The sequence below is a fragment of the Ciconia boyciana genome, chromosome 20 (genome assembly GCF_034638445.1).
Source record: "Ciconia boyciana chromosome 20, ASM3463844v1, whole genome shotgun sequence".
NCBI lineage: Eukaryota > Metazoa > Chordata > Aves > Ciconiiformes > Ciconiidae > Ciconia > Ciconia boyciana.
Window position 1 is genome coordinate 8,460,210 of NC_132953.1, and position 15,539 is coordinate 8,475,748.

Here is a 15,539-nt window from a genome sequence, read left to right on the forward strand (position 1 = left end):
ACCCTTTTGTGTTGCGAAAAGGGAAGGAGCTTTTGCGTCACCAACAGCAGCCAGCGATGTTAAACCATATTTGGTTCTAGCAGGAGGAAAATTGAAGCCTGTTTCTTGCATTGTAGACGGGGAAGGTGCTAGTGGGATGTTTTCATTATTTATTTAAACTCCCTCTAAACAAGCCATGCCCACAGATCTCTGTGTACAAGGCAACAGCATCTATCAGGTCAGCGTCTAGTGGGGAAGCCCCGATAAGCAGCTCTAAATAAGGCTGTGTAAGTACTTTTATTTAAATTAAAAGGAAGAACTGCCCACGGCAAAGGTCTTTTAAGGCCTCCTTTCTTCTACTGAGGACTAACTAGTCCTTTAGGTGAGGCAGAATGAGCAAAAGTAATATAAATTAGAACGAAGACATCAGGCGTGTGTCATCAACCTGAAACAGGTTTCAGTTGGTCTACTAACACAGGTACTTTTGGGGAAAAATAAAAAAAAAAAGTTTATTTCTCAAAAATTTATTTCTTTAATGGGATGTCATGCTACACGTCAGCATAGGACACTGGCAGGCACATGCTGCATAAGGCAGGCTTTCCACTTACAAAGATACGGCACGGCAGGAGACCTTCCTTGCTGGCAGGATCTGCCTTTGCTTAGCTTAAGACTTCAGAAGTCGCTGCCCAGACGTACGCTGCGTGTCCGTGGCGGGGGGAGTGGGTCTGCTGCCACAGCCCCTGGCAGAGTAGCTTTCGGTAACAGTGCTCACCTCGGTGTTAGGCTGCGGTCACCCTGCCTTCCAGGGGACTCGACGCATCTAGAGGTACGTATTTAATAAGAGCACTAAGCTGGGCAGCAGCAGCAGTGCCAACAAAGCTGCAGCTACTGCCAGTCCCCCTTTCCACGACGGTCACAGCTTGGTTTCTTCGGTGCTCCTCTTCTGATCACCTTTTTTTCTTCTTTTCCCCTGATTCAGTTCTAAACTGATGCCTGAAAGAGAGCGTAGAAGTCAGAATGCAACAGCCTTTAGAGGTAACGAATGCTGCCTCATCTAACAAGTAAGACACGTAGTGTTTTAGAACAGAAGCTCACTCCGTTATTTCTTTTTTGTTATCTCAGTGAGCTGTAGCGGTCTCTTCAGCTAGCTGATACAGATTTCTAGTGTATTACAAAGCACCAGCGGGACAAGTGTGTGTATACGCACCGGTACACGGGTCTGAAAGGCGAGGCAGACACCTTCACGTGTGCCGCCTCGGCAGCCACAGCCGTGCTTCACCTTGCGAGTCACGCATGCGCTGCTCCGGGACAAGAGCGACGCTCTGCCCGGATCGAGTGCTGCGTGGCATTACTCATTCGTGAGGTAAGCTGTCTCCTTCCGCTTGCTGCTACCACAAAGCCTGCTCCCCGAGTAGCTTGCGTGGAAGGAAGCCGCGCGCCCTCTGCTCGGCATCGGTCCGTGCTGCCCTGAGGCTTACCTGGACTGCCACCTCCTGCCGTGATTCCAAACTCGCCCAAAGGAAGGCAGCCAGCTGTCGCCTGTCTGAGAGGTATGGTCAAAGTTGGCACCAACGCGCTCTGCTGGGAGCTTTCTCAGCTTCTGCTTCTCCCCTGAAAAAATGTACCGTTAAGCAAAAGGTTTTCAGTCAAATAGCTTTTGATTCTTTAGTGTGGTAAAGTGAACGTAAGGTTCACCAAAATGTATACAACCCGCTCACTTTGTTTGAGAAATTCCTCATACGAAGGTCCAATTTGTTGTTTGCTTCCATCCTCTTCCTCTTCCTCGGTTAGCCATGGAGGTTTTGCCCCTAGAAGTCGGGGGGAGACGTATTTAGCCACTGAAGCTCAAGGTAGGGAAAAGCATCCCCTCTACCCCCATCCCTGCAGCTCGCCCTGCCAAGTAAGCAGCGAAGGAAAAGTGAACGTCGGGCTTTCTAAGGAAAAGCAGCTGGCTTGCCTCGGTTAAGGCCATGGCAGATCATGCCCCAAACCATACGCTGCGCACAGCGGTAGCACTGACAGAGTTTTCGTAATACAAGCAGGGTTTTCTTCTCCTCTAGTACATCAAACATTAGCCAACGAGCGAGCAGCTCCTGGTTATGCTGCAGCCGCTTCAAAATGGCTTTCAGTTATCCCCGTTATATTTGCAAGCCAGGAGTTTTCAGTAGCGACCAAACGAGTCACAAAGCAGGCGCCATTACCTGTGTGAACATTCCCTCTCCCTTCTGTTTCCTGTTAACAGAAACATAAAACACTAATGAGAAGCCGATGCTTTTAAGAACGTCTCTGAAGAGCATGGCATTATGTGCATTCCCTTCCAGCCTGGAGTTCTCGTACAAAAGGACACAGAGGGAGGCTCTTATCTCCTTCCTTTGAGGAACGTTTGGGTTTTCTGTGCAAGTTAAAGAACGTTTCCTTAACGAAACACGAGTTAACACTGGATGACTGAAACTCTCAGCTAGTGGGTCGTCTGAATGGGCAAAGCCGCCTTTTTCAGCAATGGAGATCGCAACCCTGTTTTGCTTTGCAACATGTGCTACGTGTAACTCGCAGTCATTTAGGTCGTGCTCGTTAGCAAGTCACGCCTACCTGGTGGCCAATGAAGGTCAAAGCCTGGCCTGATTCCATCCAGTTCAAGTCCGGTCCTGTCTGCACCCCACTGGGGCCGGGCTGCTCCGCGTCATGAGAGGAGTCCCTGGAATGGGGGAGCCAAGAGGCAGTCTGAGAGGTGGGTGGCTGTCGAAGCCAGGCAGGCAACGATCGTCCAGAGGCTTCTGGAGCAGAATTTGTATTTGTGTTTGGAGAGCTTTGCGGCAAGGAGGAAAAGGAGAAACATTCTGGGGGCACGATAACGTTAAACGCCTGTACGTTATCGCTGCGCTCGCTCTTTGTGGCTCTTAGTGCTTACCTACAGACGTGTGGGTGGGAGGGCAATCTTTCTGCGGGCATGGCACTTACTATAGTCTAGAGAAAAGTTTGCCAAGGATCTGAAGGAATGCAAGATCCTGGCGATGACAGCGTCAACTCTGGCAACAGCAGCAGCCAGCGAGAAGGGCCGCTGCGGTGGCGCGGTCCCGCGTTGAGCAGGTTAGCGGCAATTCAAGGAAACCGGTTCTCACCTTTCGGGTCCTGCTGCGGGGCTGCAGACAGAAGGTCCTGCGCAGAGCTCTGCCTCTGTTTGAAGCTGAGTGTGATTCAGGAAAAAGGAACGATATTTCTGGCGCTGAGCAGGGCCCCCCACCCGCCCCCAGCCCCTCCCGAGAGCGCCCGGTGCCGGTGGGGGCGCGGGGCCCCGTCCCCAGGGCGCAGCCAGGGCAGGATACGGCTCACCGACCTGGAGGGCGGCCTGCACCGTCTCCCGCTGCCTGCGCTCGGCCTCCCGGATGCCGGCCGCCATCTGCGGGGAGAGAGCGGGTGAGGCCGGGCCGGGCCGGCGGCTGCGGGGCCGGGGCCGGGGCCGGGGCCGGCTCGGTGCGGGGCCGGGGGTACCTGGCGGATGCGCTCCTCCTCCCGCCGCTGGTGCGCGGCCAGCGCCCGCTCCAGCGCCCGTGCGAAGCGCTCGTACTCCTCGGCCGGCACCAGGAACCGCTCCCGCAGCGCCGCCTCCGCCCTGTTCTCCCGCCAGAACCGCGCCGTCTCCCGGCGGTGCTCGGGCCTGCGGGACACCCGTCAGCGCCGCCCCGGCCCGCTCGCCCGCCCGCCCCGCCGCTCGCCCGCCCGCCTACCCGGCCAGGTGCTGGAGGAGGCCGGCCTGCGGCAGCGCCAGCCCGCCGCGCCGCCCGTCCCGCCTCACGCCGCGCCCGCAGCACAGGCACCAGACGCGCCGCTCGTGCTCCGCCGGGTCGTAGCGCCGCACGGCCCCGCCGCCGTCCCCGTCCCCCGCCGCCGCCGCCGCCGCCCGCGCCGCCGCCACCTCCTCCTGCAGCCGGCCCAGCGCCTCCCGCAGCCGCCGCCGGTGCGCGGCGCTGTACAGGTGCCGGCGGCCGGAGAAGGAGGTGCGGCGGCACAGCCCGCAGTAGTGCACCGCCATGGCGGCCCGCCTCGGCGCGGCGCGGCGCCGCAGGGCGCAGGCGCGGCAGGCGGGCGCCGGCCCGGCCCCCGGGCCCGGCCCTCAGGTCGCGGGGCGGCGGGGCGGCCTCCGGAGCTGCCCCCTCCGGGCCGGAGCTGCCCGTCCAGCGGCCGCCGGGCGAAGCCGGGGCTGGCCGGGGCGTTTGGTGTGCGGTGCCAGCGTCGGGGCTGGCCGAGCCCCGCTGCAGGACGTGGGGGCCGCGGGGAGCCTGCGCCTTGGCCTTGCGGCCGACGCCGTTCTCCCGGGCCTGTCTGAAACTTCGTCTGGTTTCAGGCTTTTTCCACTTGTTATCGTGAACGCTCTCTGGAGCGTCGTACCTCCCTGAAACGCGCTGACCTCCCGCCCGGCTGCCTTTTGCCGCAGCCTGGCTGGTAGCGTTGCTCTGGCACCCTTGTTTTCCTGCCCCTCCGCAGCTCTGCCAAAATCTCAGGTGGTTTGTATTTCCACGTGCGGTACGAGCAGAGGATGCTCGTGCTCCGGTGTGGTGTGACTGAAGGAGAGCATCTGAACTGCGGTATCTCGGTGCTGCCATCCGGCGCGGCCAGGCCTCTGCAGACCGTGCGCCTTACGTCAGGTCCTGCTCAGGCAGACAGACAGCCTGCACTGTCACCTGTGGGACTGACAGCCGGCTGCCTCCCTCCGCCTTCTGCGGCCGCTCGGGTGACACTGGCACCCAGCTCTGCAGACGCACGCTGCGCGGTGGTTTGGGGAAGCGACCGTCCTAGTGCCTGCGTTTAGGCTTGATCTAAATCACTTTTAACCTACCTGTTCTTTTACACTCTCGTGGGCACGCGGGTGAAAGGAGCTGATCTGCAGGGTGCGCCCAGCCGGCCCTGTCGAGCAGGTCCGGAAGGGCTGTCCCCTGCCATCCTCTCCCTGTGGGTCAGGTCTAGGATACAGCCCGGCAGCGAACTCCAGGACTTGCGTCGTGACTGCGTGCCGTTTGTCCCCTGTCGACAGGGCGCCCCGGCTCCCGCCACCCACCAGACTGGTAACCGACATAGCTGGACCGACCGTGCGCCCACTCGAGCAACTGCCGCAGCGGCTGGGAAGGAGCTATGAAAAATCTACTCTTCTGGAACACTAGACACCTGCTACCTGCCTGAATTCTGGCTTGGGGATGTGATTTTCCTGCCTCTTGCTGGAGAAGCAAGTAAGTCAACAACACAACAGCAAGCTCTGATTTTCTTTTTTTTCTTTGTTGCATCCTTGCCTCTCCAGGATAACTCTCTCCCTCCTCGCACTCCGCAGTGCTCGCTGATTTCTGCCAAGCGAGCGTTGCAGAAATTCCAAGCACCTTGCAAAGCACTCTGCCCAGCAGTTATGTGGATCCTTGCCTGCTGGTTTTACAGCTGGGCGGACAAGTGCAACAGCTCGGACTAACGTCTGTATGGTCGGGGCTCCTCTCACTCAGCCAGCTAACGCGTTCTCTGCTCAGCCTCTGACCTGTGGGCTGAGACCCTTTGTTAGGGAACAGATGAACCTTCTCCTGCCGCTTCATCCTCTGCACCGCAAGAACGTTGCAAGAGGCAACAGCTTGCGTGGAGGACTTTGTGTTAAAGTCACAGCAGGTGCCGCATGTCAAAATGCCTCTGCGACTCGAGATGTGTGCAGCTGGAGCAAAAACTTGCCTTACTGAAGGAAACGAGATTGGGCATCTTCCTGCTTCCCCCCTTCCAAATTTGAGTCCTTATGTCACGATGCTCATAATTTCCACGCGCAGTTCTTGGGAAGCTACGTGTGGCAGCACCTGAGAAGACAAGCCTGGTTTGAAAACACATGGTACCTGTTCCAGAAGCAGGGAGCCGGAAGGAATCACAGGCCAAACAGAGGTCTCATGAGATCTGCAAGAGAGAGAGAGAGAGGGAGTTGCGATAGTTACTTGGACCGCAGCGACTGCTGATGCTACAGCCTCAGTTCTTACCCATGTTAAATGGATAGGTATTGTACCACTGAGCAACGCGATACTAAGATAAAGGCTCGGTGTTTTAACGTAGCCTGCTTTGTTCCTCTCGCTACGCTGGTTTCATTCAAGAAGGGTTCTTGGCCGGGCTGGTGACCGAGCCCCGCTTGTGGGGGTATCTCTGCAGGGATTGCCGTGTCTCTGGTGTCATCTCCTAGACCTGTCATCTCCCGCAGTGCTGGTGACTGCGTACTGGCTTGGGTGCCCGCCTGTATCCCTCCCGCCATGGGAATCTTGTAAAGTCTGACTCGCTCTGCATTTTGCGGGGCTCCTGCCCTCTGAAACATACCCGGTTGGCTCATGCTTTGGCACACCAAGTCGAGAACCTCTTTGGGCAGAGCCTGTGCTTCCTCCTGAAACTTTCTGTGTCCTTCTGGAGTCAGTTTCCACAGGCAGGACTTGCGGTTTCCCTCGCCACACACGAAGCCAGTGGTTTTCTCAAAGCAGCTGCTGAAGCACAGGTTGTGTCGGATCGTGTTTTTCCAGCCCTCTGGGGCCGTTTGAAAAAATGGGAAGTGCTCCCTGCGGGGAGAAAAGATTTGTCCTGAGCTGAAGCAGTTAGAGGCTGGGATAAATAACAGAATACATCGTTAGGGAAAGAGGAGAGGATCCTCCCTGAGCCCTGTAGATGTCAGGGAGCACCCTCTCCTCCTCAGTAAGGATGGCTGGCGCAGTTGAGCACTGTGTTTGTTCTAAGGAAGGTAAGACAAAACTAAAATGCCGGCTCTCGGCACTCCTGGCTGTGGGTGTTGACAAAGAAGGGAAGCAGTTTTCTCAGCGGCATCTTGAGCCGAAGGCAGAGCTAAGACCAGAACGCAAGTCCTGGCTGCCACATCCCTGCTCCCCAGCAGAAGATCAGAGACTCCCGTACCCCTTGTCATCCCTCTTCCCCTCATTCTGCGCTAGGAGGAGAGTGGGTACCGTGTGAACTGGTAGATCTGCTGTACCGTCAGACTGCCACTTGCGCTGTTGCACAGGGCGAGGGTGATGAGGATGCAGTAATTAAGGGGAGGACGGGGCCAGCCTCCCTCGATTTCGGTGCTCGTCTGCCTGGGGCACTTGAGCTTCACGCTCTGCGGTCTGAGGACCGCGGATTTCTGAGGCATCGGCATTGCCTTGAGTTCGGGAGTTTCTGGCATCTCCCGAGGAACGGGGATGTCCACACACGAAGCATCTTCATCCTCAGTAAGCTGCGGAGAGGAAGGAGAAAAAGGACGTGCATATCTTAGCCCTGGGTGGAATGAGGGACAGGGATAAGCTGCTTTGTTCTAGGGGAGGGCGGGTCTGGCAGAGTGCATGTAGAAAGCTTATATACTTTAAATTTCAGCCTCCTTCCTTGCACTTTGTACTCTCGGCCTGTTCGTCAGACGGGCTCCATGCATTGACTGACCCCTGCTGAAACGGGAGGCAGCCACTCGCAGAGCTGCTGAGCCAGCTCGTTTGTTCCTGCGGGATCATTAAGCGCGCACGATGTCTCGGACTGCCCAAGCGGTTCCCTTTTTTGTACCTTTCCAGCCTCGCTGGAGGATGACAGCACATCCTCCTCCGAGCAGTCCGGATCAGAGTAGTCCCAGGATGTGTTTGGAAAGGAGGTTTCCGTGGCACCAGCGACCGAGGCCACCGGGCTGTCGGATCCGGCCGGCTCTACGCCAGGGCTCCCGGGGATGGGGCACACCAGGCTGGGGTTTACCCACATCCACAGGTGGGGCTGAACGCCAGGTTCTAAGGAGAAGCAGAAACGTCACCCTGCCAGTCCTACCTGAGGACCGTTTCTAGACCCTGCTGTCCAGAGGCAGCCTGGGGAAGCTCTGCTGCAATGCAGATCCCAAGGCAAAGGTCCCCAGTTGCCCTCTCATCCCTCTAAAGTAGCGTTTTATTTCCTGTTCTGCATAGAGCGCGCACATCTGTGTGTTCTTGCACTGCTGCGGCCAGCCCGAACAGCGGTGCTCAGCTCTGGAATTTTACATTCTCTTTGCCCTGCAAAGCCAGAAGAGTGTAAATTACTCCCTTCAGTCCTCCTTTCCCAAGTCTATCTGCCCAAAAGGTTGCATTCGGAGGGAAGTGTGTCTGCAGGCACAGCTACGTAATTATGTCCTTGTCCTTGAGAGACGGGCTTCAACTTTTTCTAAGTCAGCTTAGAAAAATTCCAGTCTGGACACAGATGTTCTGGCTGGCAAAAGAAAAGCCCCTTTCCCAGGCTGTTCCCTGAAACACTGCCAGCCTCTGTAGGTAGGAGCAGGTCCCAAACTTACCCCTGGCATCCGGCGGTGCCGCCGGCAGCGAGCACCCGCGTGCCGGGGGGTCAGCTTGCCGCTTCGGCGTGCGACGGTGCGGGGTCTCGTCAGGAGCTGGTAGACGTGGGGAGCCCAGAGACACCGTGGGGAGCTTAGATTTTTTGTGTTAGCCTCATTTTCTGTAAGCTGCGTACTTTGTACGTAATTGCAGGCACTGCTAATTTGATCTGATCACATTTAAACGTAAAGAAAGTGGGCTTTTTGTTAACTTCTAGACTGGAACTTACTATTGACCAGATTTTACAATTTTCACCTGGGTTTTGGAGATGGGAATCTTTTTAAAAGGAAGCCAAGTCAATCAGTTCCCCTGAGGCCCTTACCTTGCAGAAACTCTTCAGTAGTGATGGTGAGTTTGAGCTCCTCTGCCATATCCCAGTCCTCCAGGCCGTTTTTTAAATGCAGGCTTTCCCAAAATGACTTGTTTTGAAAACTCAAGTACATTTTCTTTGTACGGCAAAGTAATCTCCGGGTGCTGAGCACAGGGGTATCTGTGAGGGTGGCACAAAGGATCCTGTGAGCTTGACGTGCTCTGCATGCCAAGAGAGTTGAGTTAATTTTTTTTTTTAAAAAGCATATCACACAGGTGGGTGAAAGGCTGGTCTCTGTTTCACACTTCTAAATACCTCTTAAAGCCCCTTCCAGTGAGTAGATGGTCCATATTGGTGGAGTAAGCGAGCTGATTGAAAGTAAGATGGGCGGCGCCACGTAGGCTCTGTTTTCTGCCCGTTTACTTTGCTAGAGCCTTGATAAATGGGGCATTCCTGTGTTCATTAGGCTAATGTTTTCTTTTTTTCTGCTTCTGATAAAATCACGGTGTTACCTATGCTCTGCAGTGGACTTCCTCAATCTGAGAATCCGAATGTCTCTGGAAGCAGGATGGATCTCTGAGGTACACCCAGAGTGCTCAGGATGCATTTGCAGGTACCGGGGAGCTCCCTCACCCTGCTTGCCTGGAAGTAGCGGGTTTTAAGACTGGAAACTGCTTTAAATCGCCGCAGGCAAATACTGAAGGGGTACCACAGTTGGGGAAGAGCGGCCAGGTTAAGCAGACAGTGGGCGTGCTTTCACAGTGTGTCTCTCAGAAACCTTTTGTGCAGCTTGAAGACACAATCTAAATTCTGTGCCTTCCTGAATCGCTTTTGTTTCTTCGATGGTATCTTTCACACATGGCCCCTGCCTAATCTATCCCACCTATTACGAAGGAAGCGATGTGGTTTGTGCTATTAAGGGGTGGTTGTAATACATCCTCATCCTATTCTCCCACTCACCATCACTCTTCTGCTCGGGGGGGCAGGGGAGGTGGCACGGGTGGAAACGGAGGAGCTACAAATCAAAATCCGAGCCTTGGCTTAGTACCAGCAGGCAATTAGATTTCAGACTCACTACATATGTTGACCGTTTTGTAGGAGGACGCAGGTTATGCTCGTAGCAGAGGAGTACATCAGGGACTTGCTGCCAGTCTGTAGCAGGGAGATGGACGGAAAGAGGCTGGTTTTGGCAATTGCTGGAAAACATTGCGCCATAACCTTAGCGTCATGATGTTGGGAGAATCTCAGCTTAAAAGTGAATTCTGTGACCCTTGCACCAGAGGTTTGGCTTCGAGTTGTTTGGGTTTTTTCTGTGTGATGAAAGAAAAGGGTAAGATGCTTCTCCCAGCTGCGGGGGTTTGGGCCAAGTGTTCCTGCACTGTTTGCTGTCACTATTCTCACCCTTTGCATATTTGCATCTTTTGAGACGGGCTGTTGAAAAATAAGTCAAACACCAAACCAAGCTTTCCTTGAAAAGGTAACTTTCCAAAGGAAGAGAAGGAGCTGGCACGCTCAGTTTTGCCTCTTCAATAAAAGCAGGTATGATAGCTTGCACTGAATTAAGTTTTGCTTAGTTCTTGTTAGGCATTCCACAAATATCAAGCCAGTGTGGCTTGGCTTTTGCTACATGCAAAAGACTACAGTCGCACGGCTTTTTCCACCCGTGCATGACAAAGTTCCGTCGTTAGCTGAGACGACGTGCTCCCGTCAGATTTCTCAGGTGTGAGCAGGACCTGCTTGGTTGGCTGCTTTCCTCAGAAATGTCTGAGCGCACCCCAATCAAAATCCTTTCCCCTTCCTGAAACTGGAGCCTGGTATTTGACTTGAGATGTGTTGCAAACAATCCAGCTGCTATAGTTTAATAATTTACCACGTATCACTCGACCCGTCGCACCACAAAGTTGCTTTCCCCTTTCTATTTGGAGTGAAACTCTCACACGGTGGTGCATGCATCAGCTGAGGCATAGTAATTCATTAAGCCTGTGATTATCTACACGCACCCTCATTTGATGCCTCGCCTACCCACGTAACCTTTGGTACTTCAACAATAAACTCTCACAAGAGTGCCAGACTGGATGCAGTTATGTTAATAATCTTAGAACCGTGTAAGTATTTGGGGGGGGTAAAAGACGTCCTGCGATAGCTGGACCTTGTGTGCAGATGAGGTGTCTTGACCTGCTTGCTCTTCAGCCAAGTGCGGCTTTTAAAAAGCAAGAGGGGCAATGCCTGAGGCACCGATGGGGGAAAAAAAGGCAGAAGAATATTTGGGGATGGACTTGTCCGCGGGAAGGACGCCGTTCGCTGTGCCGCTTTCCAGGAGCTGCCCTGGGAAGCGTGGCCCGGCAGAGCTGCTGGAGGATAGTCGGACCGTGTGGCTCAGCCACAAGAGGCCGTGTGAGCTGGCATTTTGCAGGGAGCGATGGAATTCACCTGTAGCTGGTTCGGAGCCGGTGCCCCCCGACTTAGGTGGGGGCTATCCAGCAAAAGCCACTACAGAGCAATGAAGGAGATGAGAAACAGCTTGCAGACCTTCCCGGGCTGCTAGCAGCAGCTGCCCACAGCTGATCAGAGTTTCCTTTCTCCTATCTTCCCCCCAGATTTCTGTGTCCTCCGAGAAGGCTGTGCTGGTCTGTGGAACCGGTAAGTAACACGAGGGAAGGGGAGGGATGGGATATAACATGATATGATATAGTGCTCCACCTAGAGAAGCCCAGAACAGTTGTACTTAGACCCTCCCCAAAAACCAGATGCGCAAAGAGCTCGCTAATGTTTCCTGCCTCTGCTGCAGGGATGGAAAGCGTTCCCCCACGTGATAACGTTTACTCCTTACTGGTAGAGATTTGAGGTGCTGCTATAATACAAATGGGTAAAGCAGGGAAACGAGCCCCGGGGTCTGCCCAGTCCGTGCAATGCGGCTAGCAAAACTGGGCGCAGAAGTGTTGGTTTCCACCTGAAAGCCTAAGAATGTTTTAAATATATATGGTTGCAGCCACAGACCTTTCTCTTAAGTCTGGGAAAAGGCTAAAAGGCCTTAATTTTGCCTTTGGCCATTCAGTTGCTGAATCCTAGTCCCATCAGTTTGTATACTGTGTATTCTGGGTGAAAGCTTCATAACCCCTGAGCTCTGTCTTGCTACCCCTGCCTTCCCAGGGGAGAGGGATCTTGATCTGACCGATAGAGCCAATTTGTGGCAAATAAAATCTAAGACTGCCAATTCCTTATGCCCTCCGGTTTAACCAGAAGCTCACGCTTGTCTCTTAAAGCCATCTCTTTTTTTGGCCCCCCTCTAGCTTCGGAAGGTGAAACAGAAGTTAGAAGAGAACCTGCTGACACGTGCAGAAGGTCAAAGTAGCCAGCACCTCTATCTGCATCATGAACGGAGCTGAAAACGTAGAGAGGCAACACGCTGGAGGTGTCTTGGCTCAGGACGTCTGGATTCTTCAAAGCCAGCTCTTTTCAGGTGAGCATTACCTTCACAGAAGCCAATTGATGGGATAGTTTTACTGAAAACCGGTCTCGCCTACTCCCACGCACCTCATAACCACAAGAACTCCAGGGAAGCTTTGTAAGGATGCGGGTTGGGGTCGGGGGGCAAGCACAGTTAGAGAACTGTGCAACAATTCCTTGCTGATTCCCATCTCCCGGCATTTTAGATTGACTTGTTTGCAAATCGAGAGAAAAGACATTTCAGATTCGAGACGTAACTGCGAGCGTGCTCAATTGCTTCTCAGGGTGTATGACTTTTGCATGGGCGTGCGTGGGCATGTGAGGTGTACGTAGATGTCTTTTGGCCAGGCTTATGGCTTCATGCGTGTGCATGAACATGTTGTGCGAGGTCTTCTCGGCAAGCCAGAGAAACTGGATTTGCTCCTGTTTCTGAAAGATGTTGGATCTGAGCTCGCTCTCTCCCCTGAAGACAGGGGAGCTCTATAACTTGGCTTCTGACTCAGAGTTGTTATTCACGTCTGGCTCAAATGGCTCTTGCATTCCACATCCCCTGAAAGCTTCGAATTTGCACAGAGTGACATCTGCTTGTCCGTGCTGATAGGAGGGTATCATCTTGGCTTTGCCCAGCTGATGGTGTTTGTATAGAAGCAAGCTCAGTGGGCTCAGGGGGACTCTGGGCTTGTGAATACTGGTCATGCCAATCAACTGTGTTCTTTATATATATATAATTTATGTGGTAGAACAGAGATTAATTTCCAATTAAGTAATTGGTACTTGTCCCCATCTTCCTAGTATGGGGTGTACTGTAGGCGCCTGGCTTGTCCTCGCACGTTGCTGCTCCCGCTGTGTTGGCATTGCTTAGATGCCCCATGCTGCAGCAGGTGGCTGATGCTGTGGCTAAAATATAGAAAGAGCTCCTGGGATCTGCATGGGCCAGGGTTAAAACCAGTCCTTTCTGTTAAAGAGAGGCCCCGGGGAACGTACGGGTGGGCAGGGGGAGAGGGAACACAAGGCAGAGAGGAGGCTGCGGACTGGTGAGAGTCAGTCGCTCCATCGGCACCGGACTGGGGGCTGCGTCAGGGCGCCCGGTTAATCCTGCGGATGCCGGGCTACGTCTCCGTCAGTACTGTAGGTAGATGCTGCTGACGCTGTAGCTGTTTGTAGCCTCCTCAGGACGTGAGGACACAACAGATGTACTTGAAGAGTATCTCAGCCTTTTTTATTAGCTGTATTCTATTCTCTCTGAAGAGATATGCTATTTTTCTGGTGGCGGAGAGGCGGCCTCTTACCCCCCACGTCCTCAAATTCTGTGAAGTTGCAGTAAGAAGGCTGAACTCGGGTCTCTGCCCCTCCTCCCTGATTTTTAAAACCACTTCAAAGGTGAGCTGGCGGACGATTGAAGCGACCGGTTCTGCCGGGCTCGCTGCCACTCACCTTTCGTGCCGCTCCCCCGTGGAACAAAGCGCGGCGCTTCCCTTTGATTTCCCCCTTTGAAAGCCATAGGGGACAGAGTCTGAAACGCTCCGCAACTTTTTTGGCGACTCTGATCCGGTACCTTCCTGAAGCGCTGGGCGGATCAGGACAGGGCTCCAGGGAGGAGACCTCGCTCCCGGCTAAATTAGCCGTCGGCGCAGGCTAGCCGACGGGGTGCTTCATCCCTCCTGGATGTCACAGCCGGCATCCCCCGGGTTTGCAGGGAGGGCAAAGTAACAAGCGCAGTGAGGGGAGGAAGGAGCTGCAGAGCATCTCGGAGTCGGTGGCTTTGACCGATGCACGCGGGGGTCCCAGAGCCTGGTCTGGCTGCCCCACGCCAGCAGTACGTGCCGCCTCCTGGCTCGGCCGCTGCCCGAGGGAGGGGTCTGCCCTATTCTCCATTTTACGTGCTTTCTGTCAAGAAGAGATGGCACACGGTGGAGCGGAGCACGTGCTGCCAGTCTCCTCCCAGGTGGGAAAGGGAGAAGAAAAGCAGCGGGTGTGTGTGCTGCAGCCAGTGCCCAAGGCACGCAGTCTGCTGCTGTCCCTGCAAGGGACGGTTCCTGTCACAAGTGTGGGGCTGGATGGAGGGGAGGGTAGGATAGGAGAGCAGGGCTTGTCTTCGTAGTATGAGTTTCTGCACCCCCTTCTGTGCCATCAGGCCTCGAGATGTTTGCAAAGCTTTGACGCACAAGGCTGTCACTTGCAAGCAGGCAGCGATGCAGGCCATCCCTGTGTTATGTGAGGGGGGCGAAGACCACCTAGTATGGCATCAAGAACCCCCCCTCAGTGTCCCAGAGCTCTCTTGTCAAAATACAAACAGAGCCTGTCTCCGCTCAGCTCGCGAGATGACAAGATTGCAGCTGGCAGCAGTGCAGCTGCGCTGCCGGCACGTGCGGTATTTAGTGAGAAGAGATGCAGGTCATGGCTGCGACGCTCGGGAACGGTGGGGTGCTGATTCGGTGCAGGGAGCAGCAGTAATAAAGCAGTAGGAATTAGTAGTGTTGAAGGAAGTACCAGATGACAGACTTGGGCTACGGTTAATAAATCTGATCTCTGTTATTCTGGCGAGACTGTTCGTGCTTTATAGCCGGTGTCACTTTTGTACGTGTTGCGGAGCTGCAGAATCGAGAGGAAACGAGGAAACCTCCTCTTGCCTGCTGGTTCAGGGCCAGGCTGGACGCCTGTACACGGCTTCTTATGGGACAGCGCTGAAAAGCTAAACACCTTAGTGTGTGTGTGTGCACCTCTCAGCCCCTGGGTGCGAGAACGGATGCTGGAATCGCATTCAGCTGCTTATAATAGGACACAACCCACGTTTCGGGGCATGAGCCTTTGCGTAAGACCGCTCTGTGTGGTTCATCCTTGCTTGTCCTGCTAGCAGAGGGTCACTGAGGAGGGCCGTGTCACTGGAAGTTTAGTCTAAAAAAAAAAAAAACAAACAAAAAAACCCCCAAAAAACCCCAAAACCCCTTTTCTTTTTACTGCTGCTTGAAACAGGGATGTTGTTTCTTTAAGGCACCCCCTTCTCCCTCCCCTAATACCTCCAGGCCTCCGAGTGATTCTGGAGGAGAGGATCAGTGCAGGAGTTTCAGGCATCTTTCCCTGCCCTGCTGCACTGCTCACTTGCTGCTCCGAAGGCTGTGCTTTGCCGTTGCCATGGAAACCACGAGTTGCTAAGCGACTGGAGCATCATCTGTGCCGAGCCCTCGCATCTAATTATCCCATCACAGCGGCTGAGAGGGGCTGGGGGGGGATTAACTCCTCTACCGTGGCAGATCCATTGACACCACTTCAGTCACATTTAAAGGGACATCCTCTCCCTTCTGCCGCGCTCGTCGGCGCTCTCTTGCTCGGGCAGTTACTTGGTTTTCTTGCGTCGTTGGACTCTGAGGAGGGATACGGGTTTCTGCGAGCAGCAGAGATGCCGTCTGTGCTTGTGGCGTGCTCGCTGCCCCTGCACGGAGCTCTGCTGTGAGCTCTTCTTTCTGTCCAAGTTATGCATG

General features: G+C 54.4%; 3 protein-coding genes across 6 annotated transcripts in view; 1 reads left to right on the plus strand and 2 right to left on the minus strand.

Moving 5' to 3' along the window:
* Nucleotides 1–289: 289 nt before the first annotated feature.
* CENATAC (centrosomal AT-AC splicing factor) lies at nucleotides 290–4,030 on the minus strand. 2 transcript variants are annotated; one of them, XM_072884449.1, is made up of 9 exons: nucleotides 3,705–4,030; nucleotides 3,469–3,634; nucleotides 3,314–3,376; nucleotides 3,099–3,163; nucleotides 2,569–2,674; nucleotides 2,181–2,211; nucleotides 1,698–1,787; nucleotides 1,458–1,590; nucleotides 301–972 (listed from the first exon to the last, which is right to left on the minus strand). In XM_072884449.1, exons 1-9 carry the CDS (start codon nucleotides 4,007–4,009, stop codon nucleotides 927–929), a joined length of 1,005 nt encoding a protein of 334 aa, XP_072740550.1. In that variant the 5' UTR covers nucleotides 4,010–4,030; the 3' UTR covers nucleotides 301–926. The 2 variants fall into 2 exon arrangements, with proteins under 2 accessions (XP_072740549.1, XP_072740550.1); XM_072884448.1 differs by having other exon boundaries at nucleotides 290–972; nucleotides 3,099–3,376.
* A 1,032-nt stretch (nucleotides 4,031–5,062) lies between these two features.
* BCL9L (BCL9 like) overlaps nucleotides 5,063–15,539 on the plus strand; it is a 79,640-nt gene continuing 69,163 nt past the window's right edge. The window contains exons 1-3 of the mRNA XM_072884683.1: nucleotides 5,063–5,201; nucleotides 11,211–11,253; nucleotides 11,904–12,073. The gene's annotated coding sequence lies outside the window, so the exon portion shown is untranslated. The remainder of the gene's footprint in view (nucleotides 5,202–11,210; nucleotides 11,254–11,903; nucleotides 12,074–15,539) is intronic.
* On the minus strand, nucleotides 5,200–12,721 carry FOXR1 (forkhead box R1). 3 transcript variants are annotated; one of them, XM_072884688.1, is made up of 6 exons: nucleotides 11,937–12,721; nucleotides 8,626–8,793; nucleotides 7,519–7,733; nucleotides 6,933–7,201; nucleotides 6,301–6,533; nucleotides 5,200–5,892 (listed from the first exon to the last, which is right to left on the minus strand). In XM_072884688.1, exons 2-6 carry the CDS (start codon nucleotides 8,744–8,746, stop codon nucleotides 5,864–5,866), a joined length of 867 nt encoding a protein of 288 aa, XP_072740789.1. In that variant the 5' UTR covers nucleotides 8,747–8,793; nucleotides 11,937–12,721; the 3' UTR covers nucleotides 5,200–5,863. The 3 variants fall into 3 exon arrangements, with proteins under 3 accessions (XP_072740789.1, XP_072740786.1, XP_072740787.1); XM_072884685.1 differs by having other exon boundaries at nucleotides 8,626–8,834; XM_072884686.1 differs by lacking the exon at nucleotides 11,937–12,721 and adding an exon at nucleotides 8,929–9,599.

Bases quoted from the DNA above. Each gene is read 5' to 3' on its own strand.
- FOXR1 (XM_072884688.1), bottom strand. From the start codon at position 8,746: ATGTACTTGAGTTTTCAAAACAAGTCATTTTGGGAAAGCCTGCATTTA. The intron at 7,202-7,518 runs GTACAAAAAAGG...TCCTCTCCGCAG, and splicing joins CCTCCAGCGAGGCTGGAAAG to CTTACTGAGGATGAAGATGC. The intron at 5,893-6,300 runs GTATGTTTCAGA...TCTCTCTTGCAG, and splicing joins CCAAAGCATGAGCCAACCGG to ATCTCATGAGACCTCTGTTT.
- CENATAC (XM_072884448.1), bottom strand. From the start codon at position 4,009: ATGGCGGTGCACTACTGCGGGCTGTGCCGCCGCACCTCCTTCTCCGGC. The intron at 3,377-3,468 runs GTACCCCCGGCC...CTCTCCCCGCAG, and splicing joins AGGAGGAGCGCATCCGCCAG to ATGGCGGCCGGCATCCGGGA. The intron at 2,675-3,098 runs GTGAGAACCGGT...CCCCCATTCCAG, and splicing joins CCCGCAGCAGGACCCGAAAG to GGACTCCTCTCATGACGCGG.